At 36.2% G+C, this 12,573-nt stretch overlaps 1 protein-coding gene across 5 annotated transcripts in view; it reads right to left on the bottom strand.

Moving 5' to 3' along the window:
* Positions 1–12,573, bottom strand: part of SMAP1 (small ArfGAP 1) — a 200,018-nt gene that overhangs the window by 30,306 nt on the left and 157,139 nt on the right. For all 5 annotated transcript variants that reach the window (XM_042986645.1, XM_042986641.1, XM_042986642.1 and 2 more), the window contains one exon: positions 2,190–2,280. In XM_042986645.1, the coding sequence (XP_042842579.1) occupies positions 2,190–2,280 (91 nt within the window). The remainder of the gene's footprint in view (positions 1–2,189; positions 2,281–12,573) is intronic.

Here is a 12,573-nt window from a genome sequence, read left to right as displayed (position 1 = left end):
AAAATGGCGGCTGAAGCTAAAACAAGCTCTGGTCTCTAGCTTAGAGACCCCTCCTCAGGATTCTTTTTCCTTTGTTTGCTGTGTGCGTGAAAACCCCCACAGATATGGAAGCTGACTACTAAAAATTACCCTCCCCACTTGCATTCGGCGCTCAGATCTTTGGAGAAACGGTCTCCTCTGAGCCCGCCGGTGTTAAATAAATCTCCGATCCACCAAGATCTCCAAGTCCCGCTTGGTTTTTCCGCCAGCGTACCAGCCTGGTTCCATAACATTTTAACTTCTGATGCCACCACCTACTCTAAGCCAGTGTCATCTCTCACGTGTATTATTCTAACAGTTTCTTACTGGTTTCCCTGCTTCCAGCCTTGCCCTGCTACAATGTATTCTTTTTTTTTTTTTTTAATTTATTCTTAACATGGTAGTTACAATAATTCTTAAAATCTTAGGTCAATGTATGTACATTTTTGCTGAAATGTCTCCAATATATTTCCAGGAAACTCAGAGTAAAAGCCACAGTCTTGTTACAACCTACCCCACACATTCCTCTCCCCTGTCACTATTCCACTCTGGCTATACAGTCACCCTTGCTGGTCCCTGCACATGACAAGTAAGCCACTACTGCAGAGCCTCTGCACATGCTCTTCTCTCCTGCTGGAATGTTCCTGCCCCACACATCCAGACATCCACAACTCCTTCAGGTCTTTGCTCCAGTAAGACTCAGTGAGCACCCTCCATGCCCTGGCCACCCTATTTAGAATTACAACTGCTCATTGTTGCTTTATCTATACAACTTACCATAGAAGACCCATAATATACTTTACTTAACTGTTATTCCCTGTTTCCCCAAACAGAATGAATGCTCCAAAAGGTCTAGTACTTTTATCAGTTTTCTTTCATAGCTATCTCCCTAGTGCCTACAATGGTGCCTGGAAACACAGGAGACACTTAATAAATATTTGGTCAATCAATGAATGAATCTGTAGGATAAGGGCTGGGTCTAGCTTATATTTTACATTTCTAAGTTATAAACCAGAGAGACTGGAAATTCTACAATGAAGACAAAGATGCATACAGTTTTAGTCAGATATTTTCTTACCTTGGTATTAAGTCTTTTTTTCTTTTCTCTCATTTACAGAAAAGAAAATAAAATACATAAATTATACAGACTAGAATTCAACATAATTATTCCAGAGCCCCTGGACTGAAGCCCTATTTTCAAAATTACAGTTATACACACTACTTACTTTCACCATCACAGAAAATTTTTACCTATTGGGATATATTTATTTGCACACTATACCAGTTTCCTAAGAAATGAATAAAACATTCAATTGTAATTTTTAAAAGAGAAAACAATTTACTAAGAACAAAGCTCAAGTTTTAGAAAAGTAGTGAATGAAGTTCAACTAAGTATCCTTCTTTTGTTGTTAATCTTTCTCCAAACTAAAAAAAAAATCTTTTACATTAATTACTGCTGAAGGCTCAGATATTACTAAAAATAACCATTTATTTAAAGCTATTTTTGTAGGAAGAGAAGAAAGATATCAAAAGAGCTGACAGTATTTGTAGATAAGTACAATGTGAGCATTCTTTGAAGGGAAGCCTGTTTGCTTACCAGGCAGACAACATGTATCTGTCAGTCATAAGAATAAATACGACATTCAATTAAAATGAGCACTTCTTATTGTCATCAAATATATGAAATGAATGTACCCACTAGATCTAGGTATAAAAAAAAAAATCACTTCAGTTAACCAAAATTAAATTTTATTTTAAACCCGCATATATTATAATAAGGCTACCCCATAATTATTATGCTAAGGGAATCCCCCAACAAAACTAAATAAAGAGAAGTGGGGGTGAGAGGGAGAGAGGAGAAAAAGAATCCTTAGTCTTTATTTTAAATGTTGAGATGTCAGTGTACTAAGCCTTTGAAGATTTCTTTGATATCTCTTCCTTCCCCAAGGAACTCATTACTTGTATTTCAGTGGAGACAGTGCTGACAGATACTAGCTCTCTTATTAAAGACTTCCCTTTTTGTGGGAACTGAATACACTGATCATACCATTTTCAAATTCAGTTAACAGGTATATTTTGGCACACTAATGATAAAGCTATTATATTCATTTCAAGTAAAGATCTCAATTATTTTGTAACTCTTAAGGTGGCTTGTATCTTTTACTACTTACCAAGTCCTAAAAGATCAACAGTGGGCTCTGCAGTTTTTTTAGGGCTGGTACTTTTTTTAGGCTCCAACTGCTGATCTTCTTTCTTCTGCAGCTTTAAAACAAATAATCAGATGTATGAATTTTTCTTAAATAAGTTGAACAAGCCTTTTAAGCCCCAATTAATTATGCGTATTTTTGACACTGTGTAATGAAGTATATGAAGCACAGAGTAATGAAGCCCAGAGAATTTCTTATTGCATAAAAAAAGTAAGCATGATCACTGAGCCTGAAATGACAAACCTTACATATTAGGATCCCAAATAGTAAATATACACTTTCAATCTTAATGTAATTATTCTTAATCGTTCAAATCCTTTGTATGAAATTACACTTTAAAAACAATTTTTTTAATGTTCATTTTTGAGAGAGAGAGACACACACAAAGCGCAAGCAGGGCAGAGAGAGGGAGAGCGAGAGAGAGAGGGAGAGCGAGAGAGAGAGAGAGAGCAAGAGAGAGAGAGCAAGAGAGAGAGAGAAAGAGAGAGAGAGAGAGAGAGAGAGAGAGAGGCACGGAGACACAGAATTCAAAGCAGGCTCCAGGCTCAGAGCTGTCAGCACAGAGTCCCACATGGGGTTTGAACTCACGGACTGCGAGATCATGACCTGAGCCAAAGTCGGATGCTTAAACTGAGCCACCCAGGCGCCCCAAAATTACACCTTTTTGAAAAAGAATTGTGTTTCATATCATTTGCTAGCTACTGTTAATGCACTCTGTTAGCAGATTCTGGACAGGCCTCAGAATCTTCATGAGCACACTGTTACTCCCCTCCTTCACAGTGCCGACATGTGAGACACCTCTGTACCAAGAAAAGCCTGATGAAATACTACCTGATATATTTTCTCCTGACTCTAAACTATCAGCTACATTTTAAATGTAATGTTCTTCCAGTTCTCAGAAGCCGAAGTCAGTTACACATTCTAAACTTTATCTTTCTCATTTACACAGAAATGTTGTGTAGGACAGACATATATCTACTACATTCTCAACTCAAAAGCCTCTTTTTCCACTTTTTAAAATGTAGATATAATTGGCATATAACATTATACTAGTTTCAGGTGCACAACATAAAATGATTCCATATTTGTATACATTATGAAATGATCACCATAGTAAATGTAGTTAACATCCAACACCATATACAGTTACAGAATTTTCTTTCTTAAGATGAAAACTTTTAAGACCTACTCTCTTGGCGACTTTCAAATAAATAATACGGTATTATTACTATAGTTACCATTCTGTACATTACACCCATAGGAATTATTTATTTTATAAGTGGAAGTTTGTACCTTTTAACCCTCTTCACCCATTTTGTCCACCTTCCACCCCCACCCCTGCCTCTGGCAACTACCCATCTGTTACATGATCTGTTCCAAGATCTGATCCAGGATCTTGTTTGTTTGTTTGTTTGTTTTAGATTCTACATATAAGTGAGATTACATGACAGGTGTTTTTCTCTGACTTATTTATTACACATAGCATAATGCCCTCAAGGTTCATCCAAATTATCACAAATGGCAAGATTTCATTCTATCTTTTGGCTGAATAATATTCCATTAAATATATAGCTTACCTCTCTTAAACCAAGAAAGTAAAACATTTATTCATTCACTCACATTTATTTCTCAAACTATCCCCATAAGATCATTTCTTCTGCAACTACCTAAAGAATTCATAACTTGTTCCATGAGTGCATTTTTGTTAGCTAGACAGATATATAATTTCTAAGAACATATATCTACACTTGTTTTTAGTCACTACTGTCTCTTCAGAATTATTTATTATATTATATACTTAAGTAACCTACCATCCCAAGTATCAATGCTTTAATAAGCTTCTCAAACACAGAATTATCAGCCTGTAATAATACATAATTCTCAGAGGTTTAACATAATCCATTTCACATTCTTTTTTATTTTTCCCTTCCAATATTGGTAAGACTTACCTTGTATACAGCAAAGTAATTTGAAAGAAAGCATAGTTTATAGTAACCAAGGAGGCAACTCCTTCCAACTAAATACTTAAACTGCTAGAACTTCCTTCCTTCCCTTTTTTTCTTCCTGGACAACTTGCATTGAATGTATAAGCACTCAACACTTCAAGAAAACCTGAGGATTAAGTGGCCAGAAAGCACTCAAATTTCAAATACTCCCGAGTAGGTTCTAGCAGCTTCCTCATGTAGGTCTTCATTGATCTTCACTCATACCCCTCTGCCTGGAATACTCTAGATGTTGAGATATACACGTCTTATGCTTAGCACGTACATAAAAATCTAATTCCTGATTTAACTTAAAATCAGAAAGCCTTAAAGTTGAAAATAAACTTAAATAATCTAGCCAAACTCATTCACTTTGCAGATTAATTGAGGTTCAGATATTACATGCCAAATAGGGAAAGAGTAGTAACTAAAGCTTATTTTTTGTCCCTCAATTTACAATTCTTTCTTTGATATATTTCCCTGAAACTTCTTCCCTGCAAAGAAGCATGGAATAAACCTGTGAGGGATTCCTTCCTATTTACTTTCTACATTCTAATAATGTGGCATTTTTTCAGGCCAAAATGACTTCTTTTTCGGTTTATGAGTTATTTTCCCACCAAATTAGAACTACCTTTTAAATTATTGCTGAGTATGGGGTGCCTGGGTAGTTCAGTAGGTTAAGCATCTGACTTCAGCTCAGGTCATGATCTCACAGTTTTGTGAGTTCAAGCCCCACATTTGGCTCTTGGCTGCAGGGCAGAGCCCACTTCAGATCCTCTGTCTCCCTCTCTCTCTGCCCCTCCCCTGCTTCTTACTCTCTCTCAAAAATAAACAAATGTTTTTTAAAAAGTTTTTAAAAAAATAACAAAAATTGCTGAGTATGCAATTACTCATTGTTTAGAAAGCAGGGAAAAGCCAAATCAAACAAAAAAGAGATCCTCTGGTAATCCTGACTCCCATCCTCAGAACTACTGAAAAAAGTTTGGAAAATATCTTTTCCTTCCAGATGTCACACATCTATATGTGTCCCAAGAATTTTCGTCTTTTGATTGCAATTGCATCATAATTTAAATGGGTGTTTATCAACCCATCTCCACAGAAAACTATATAATACTGAATATGTGTAGAGTTGTGCAGGGTAAAGAGAAACATAAAGATTAAGAATAAGGGGCATATCCTAAATACAGATTATTAAACTGCAGACGTGGCCCACTATTGGGTTTTGACACCAAATTTATGGATAACAACTAGAAGGGTTTTTTGGCATTTAAAAAGGTGAAACAGAAAACAAGAGTGCACTGTACACAGTAAAGTATTCATGAATTATTTTGTATATTTGTGCACACATGTGAACACACGCAGCCCGGACCATAATGTAACACGTATTTCTTACCAGAATCACGAGCTGAGAAACACTGCTCTAAATATCGTCTGCTCCTTTGCTCCTACAGCGGGTCAACCTATATGAGTAAGGAATGTCTACACCCTAAACCTTACCAACTACTCCAAACAGAAGTGGTTACTCCAGATGGATTTCAACAACTCTTACAGTTGGCATCTCATAGGTTGTCCCACAAGTTAAAAAGGCAAAAGGGTCGATCACTTTAAAAACTATCTTGTATAGGGCACCTGGGTGGCTCAGTCAGTTAACCGTCCAACTTCGACTCAGGTCATAATCTCATGGTTTGTGAGTTTGAGCCTTGCATTGGGCTCTGTGCTGACAGCTCAGAGCCTGGAGCCTGCTTTGGATTCTGTATCTCCCTCTCTCTCTGCCCCTCCCCTGCCCACGCTCTGTCTCTGTCTCTCAAAAACTAAATAAATGTTAAAAAAAAAAATTAGGGGTGCCGGGGTGGCTCAGTTGGTTGAGCATCCGACTTCCGCTCAGGTCATGATCTCGCGGTCCATGAGTTCGAGCCCCGTGTTGGGCTCTGTGCTGACAGCTTGGAGCCTGGAGCCTGCTTTCGATTCTGTGTCTCCCTCTCTCTCTGCCCCTACCCAAATCATGATCTGTCTCTCTCTCTGTCAAAAATAAACATTAAAAAAAAATTTTTTTTTAATTAAAAAAAACTATCTAGTATTTCTTCATCTTAAAATTATGCTGAAGCAGTATCATAAAACACTGATATGTGGCAGAAATAATTTGAGATCGCTCTTTTATATCTTCATAGTAATCCAACTACTGCCTTATATAGATTAGTGAGACCTACAAAGATTGAATGCAGATGATACTCTGTTCATAAATGTAAACTTAAGAAATTAACCTCATTTCTAAACTTAAAAAAAGGTGGGGGGTGCCTGGGTGGTTCAGTTGGTTAAGCATCCAACTCTTGGTTTTGGCTCAGGTCATGAACTCATGGTTCATGGGTTCAAGCCCCACATCAGGCTCCACACAGATGGCGAGGAGCCTGCTTGGGATTCTCTCTCTCCCTCTCTCTGCCCCTCCCTGCTTGTGCTCTCTCTTTCTCTCCCACTCTCAAATAAATAAACAACAGCAACAAAAAAGAAATTAACCTAATTTTTAAAATTTTGAAACCTATTAAGAGAAAATTCAAGGTTACACCAAAGTATCAATATCCATAGATAAGAAATCTTGCGGGGCGCCTGGGTGGCTCAGTCGGTTAAGGGGCCGACTTTGGCTCAGGTCATGGTCTCGTGGTCTGTGAGTTTGAGCCCTGCGTCGGGCTCTGTGCTGACAGCTCAGAGCCTGGAGCCTGTTTCAGATTCTGTGTCTCCCTCTCTCTGACCCTCCCCCGTTCATGTTCTGTCTCTCTCTGTCTCAAAAATAAATAAATGTTAAAAAAAATAAAAAATAAAAAAAGAAATCTTGAAATTATAGCCAGGATAATATTTAATTTTTTTTTAATGTTTGTTTATTTTTGAGAGAGAGACAGAGCACGGACAGGGGAGAAGCAGAGAGATAGGGAGCCACAGAATCAGAAGTAGGCTCCAGGCTCTGAGCTGTCAGCACAGAGCTTGACGTGGGGCTTGAATTCACAAACTGCGAGATCACAAGCTGAGCCGAAGTCAGATGCTTAACCAACTGAGCTACCCAGGCACCCATAGCCAGGATAATATTTAATCTTTCAGAGCTACATATCCATAAAAGATATTAATTTTATATTCAATGTCTCTGAGTGACTTTCTGAAAATAACTGAAAATTAATTCTCATTTATACTTATAATTATGTTTATAGATCTTTGTGTAAAATGATAGAAATAAAGTATTCATTTTCCTTGGATGAATTATAATATCTAAGAAATACAGACTTGAAGGACAAAAACATTTTTGCTTATATAGTGCTATTAAAAGGGTTTAAAAAAAACCTCTAAAAAATCCTCTAAATTATACAGTCCTCTAAAAGACTCAATCTTTTAAAAAACACAAACTAAAAATACCTAGGTCTTGCATTTTATTCCATGATAATGTATATTTAAGCCCAATAACATCACCAATAAATTGAGAGGCAAAGCCTATTTCAAGGAGGCCCTACTTATAGCCATGATTTAATATCATGTCCACTGCTACGGCTCCTTGACACACATTCTAAAAGCTGACAAGACACTCAGTTTTTGACTTTAGAGGAAGATTACGGAAGGCCTCAGACACTGAACTAGGAAGAGAGTGTCAAAATAATAAATGTCCTTTCTTCACCATAAAGCATAATCTAGCATTTCAAAAATGAAACATTTAAAATTATCAAGAACAAATCTCAAGAAGTAAGATAGGAAGTTAGGAATAGTTTTTTCCTTCTCCCTCATTACAACATCCACATTAACAAGGCAATGTGATGGCTTTTAGATAGCCAGGATTTATCAAGAAAGAAGCAAAAGCACCCTGTGTTTATCCTAAAAACACCAACTTCATTGCCACTCTGAAGTCTACTTAGGTTCTACAGCAAAACCTATTCTTCACTCTCTTTATATAAAATAATTTATATGTATATACATACATATGTATATCTATCTATCTCACCAGACTAATGTTAGAGAAGAACTATAAGTGGATTCCCAAAATGTATTCCATGTAAACATTTTGGTTAACAAACAGGTGTATAAATGATTATGCCTTCCTGACAATCTGTTCTAAAATGAAAAAAATCTTTAAGAATGTTATCTGATTTCTACCAGCTTTACATTATAACACTATTTATACTAAACTTACATTTAACACTAAGTACTATTTATCAAGTATTTTCAGGTAACAAAGATAATAAATCTTAAACAAAAATATTAATACACAAATTATTAATTTGTCCTTTTGTTCTACAGCATACCAATTCTGTTGTACTTTGCAAAGAATAACAAGATGATATTATTTAAAATATTTGAAATGTAGCTATCATATAAAGCATGTAATTTCCTGAAGCCAAATTTTAGAAGATTTAAGAATAAAAATGCTATTGGGGCACCTGGGTAGCTCAGTTGGTTAAAGCATCCAACTTTTGATTTTGGCTCAGGTCATTATTTCTAGGCTCATGAGATCGAGTCCTGCCTCAGACTCTGCACTGATAGCACAAAGCCTGCTTGGGATTCTCTTTTTTTCTTTTTCAAAATAAATAAGCATTTAAAAAAAAAGAATAATAATGCTATTATCTTGTTAGGATTTGGGGGCAAGGATATAATAACGGGTGATAATAGTAAATCAAGACCTTGACAACCCCCTTTTCCTTCATGTAACTGTCACTGCTTTGATTATTTCATGTTTACCTTAGACATATCAATCAGTATGTACAGAATCAATCCACTGTAAATTCTCCTGCTACTAAAAACATCACATATGGAATTTGCCTTTTAATAAGTGAGAAATGCAGTCAACTGTCAATGAATAAAATTAAGCAACTTATAATTTATTAAACAAAATTTTCTAACAAGCAAGAATACTGATCTACTTAAAGAAATTTTATAAGTTCCTTAGACTCATATTAAGCAGATGTCTCATTCAAATGATCAAAACCTTTATTAGCAGAAGCTTCACCAGCCTATTTTTTTACAACTTATAACACTACTCCACAGGTTATAAATGCATAAAAAAAAAAGACCTAATTTCCAACACTTACACTTACCACCTTTTTAAATAACAGAAATAACAGCTGGGCTCCTAGAAAGTGATTTACTATGCTTTAGCTGACCAATAATTTATCTATTAATGTAGACAATAGCATTAATACATATTGTAAGAATACGGAAGCTATACAATTTTCTAGGTTCTATAAGTAATTAAAAACTTTTCTTTAAAACTAACTACAACTCAAATTATGCCTTAACTAGTTTATCTATAATCAGTTTCCTTTTACATTTATAAAATCATACAAGCAGAAGGGACATAAAATATAGTATGTTCAACTCTCTCATTTTAAAGTTAAGGATATTAAAGTGATATGATTTGTCCAAAGACTCCATAGTCACCAGAGTGGCAGGGGCTAAAATCCTGATAGGGCTCCTTCCCCCATACCATGATGCCTTTTCCTTAATAATTTCTATGTATCACAAATTAGATTCAGAATTACCCAATGCTTATTGTACATGGATACTATTTTTCCAATGACACAAAGAGAAGCTACAAAGAAAGGAACCACAATCTAATAGAAGGGACAAGGCAAGTACACAAATAACTTCAACACAAGGTAGAGTATAAAGAGCGTATGAAAGGTGTAAGATGCATCTTATGCTCATGATGGTGGTCATGGGATGATTAGCACTTTAAAAAGGAAGTAGTATTTACTCTGAAGTCTGTAGGAAAGATGGGAAGGAGTCCAATAGGTAGGAATTAGTTTTAAAGGCACCATGTGAAGAAAACTGAGTATGGGAGAGCAAGAAAGACAGTGGACATACCAGACTAACTTATAGGTCTAAGTGTACAGAAACAATAAAAGATAAATTTGAAAAAATAAACTAGAGCTACAGTGTGGAAGAACCCGAACAACAGAACAACCAACTAGCTCTAGTAATTAGGCCACCAATTTTCAAAGAGGTAGCCAAAGCAATTACTCCTAGGGAAATGTGTTATGCATATGAACTGTACTGAGAAAGAAAATTTGATCACTACCATTGTAAGCATAGGGGTGTGTTGGCTATGCCACGATCAGAGCATTGTTTTAGGAGTGTTTGGTAGAAGCCAGATAATGAGCAGAAGAAACCCCCCGAGAAACGCCTTTATGGTCAAGAAAACCAGGTCATGTTCCCCACAGAATAGGATATAACAGCCTAGAAAAACTGTCCCTAAGAAAGTACATGCATAGTTCAGGAAAAACGTGTCCCCAGCTTGACCTTTAGCTAGTGATAAATCCATTTACATACATGTGTTTTGTGGTTAAGACTCCCCCCTTATGGGCTTTTTAGATACATTATGAGAATGGGCATGTGTAGTAAGAAAGTGGTTATATAATCTTAGCTGTCAATTAAGGAGCACTCAGCACCACCCCACTGTAAGTCACAGGTCCTCCCAGTCCAGAAAAACTTAATACATATCCAACCCCAAAACAACCAAGGGGCCGGTTCCAACTCACAGAACCTGCATGCTTTCCCTTAGAGAGTATACTGTGCTTTAATGAAACTGCTCTCTACTTTCACTTAGGGCACCAATCTCTAAGTCTTTACTGCCTAAGTGTCAAGAGCCAAGACAATGCTTTTGGTGCTGACAGGAGGATTAATCTACTCCCTCATTACAACTTGAAATCTGAGATAGATTTTCTAACAGTTACTCAGTAACATACAATTCTCAGAATAGTACTCTCATCTGGGTGCCTGTTGAAATCTTTATAGAATTTCACTTTTACTAAATTTCTAGTAAAAATCTATGAATGACAAGTTACTTGAAAGCTATTGGGTTGTACATCATCATATATTCTACTATAAAGTTGGCAAAAAATGCAAAGATTGAATCATCTTTGTTGTTTACCCAGTAGTCATTCAATTGTCTAAAATCAATACATTAATAAAAATCACTCAGTCTTAATTCCTAGGAGATATTGTAATAATTACTACATATGTGTTTATATGTGCATGCTATCACAACCAAATTATATACAATCTGTTTAAAATTGTTTTGTGTAGGAAATAATCTTGTACATAATCTGTTTATTTCCAGTATCTCATTTTGTTGTCCTTACTCAGAATCTTGTTAAAGTTTCCTTTTTTCTTATCATTCTTTATAATGTACTTATAAATTTTTTTCACATTAAACTTATCAATACTTAGTATATTCTGTTTCTGAATTTAATACTCTTTCTTAAGTTGTACTTTTGGGGTTCAATTTAGAACTGTAATGTACATTTTACTTCCCGAATCATATGGACATGTTCTGGTAAATGGCTCTCTATATAGTCTAGGGACATTACGATCCCAAACAATATCTGACTGAGCTGGAGAAATACCAAAGATTTATATAAATTTCAGAATAGGATGGGGACTTAAAAGACATTTGGTCAGTTCATTAAGTGATGTCTAAAACACCACTGTAACATTTATCTTACATGGCCAGTCTTTCTGTAAGAAAGTTTTCCAGTATCAGGGAATCACTGGATACAATAATACAGCATACTCCATATTCAGACAATGCTATATCAGAAAGTTTCCTCTTCAAGTGGCTTGTAACATCTACTTATTTATCTCTATTTTCCATGACACAGTCATGCAGAAAACAAGTGAGAAATGACTTTAAGTGCAGCCTGGACCCTCTCGGCAGCCACAGCAGACCACGAATTCACACCAAGCCCTCATACATCTAAAATTCCCTGATATTTTCCTCTGTGCTATTATATTTAGGGCAGTTGAGGTCTGGATGCACTTATTTCAGAATTATACTTTTGTCCAACTTGTTGGAATTTTTGCGTTTAAGATTATCTGAGAAATTGTTCTGTCAAGCAATGTCTTAACTAATCTTTGTCGCTTGGTTATTTGAAAATTTGAACAACATCACATTGATGTGCTCAGTTAATAAAAATGCTGAAAAGAACAAAGTCCAGGACTGAGCCCTGAAGAATGCAGCTAACTCCCTTGACACTGACATCAATTCTATTAACTCGATTTCTCTGGTAAAGCTGTCCATCCAGCTCACAATCTACGTACAATCTGCTTGTCAGGCCTACCTGTCTATATCATTCCCAGAAAGATATCTAAGAATCTCAAACAATAAGGTATTCTTAGGGAACCCATGTAAGCACCCAGTAAGTGATGTTAACACTCTGAAAAAAGAAGGAAGGCATTAAAAAACAATCCCATTTGAGGGTGCCTGGGTGGCTCAGTCAGTTGAGTGTCCTCTTGATTTCGGTTCAGATTATGGTCCCATAGTTCGTGGGTCCAAACCCCACACTGGGCTCTGGGCTGACAAGACAGAGCCAGCTTGGGATTCTCTCTCTCCTCTCTCT

The sequence above is a fragment of the Panthera tigris genome, chromosome B2, assembly GCF_018350195.1.
Source record: "Panthera tigris isolate Pti1 chromosome B2, P.tigris_Pti1_mat1.1, whole genome shotgun sequence".
Lineage (NCBI taxonomy): Eukaryota > Metazoa > Chordata > Mammalia > Carnivora > Felidae > Panthera > Panthera tigris.
This window is presented reverse-complemented; position numbering and strand designations above follow the sequence as displayed.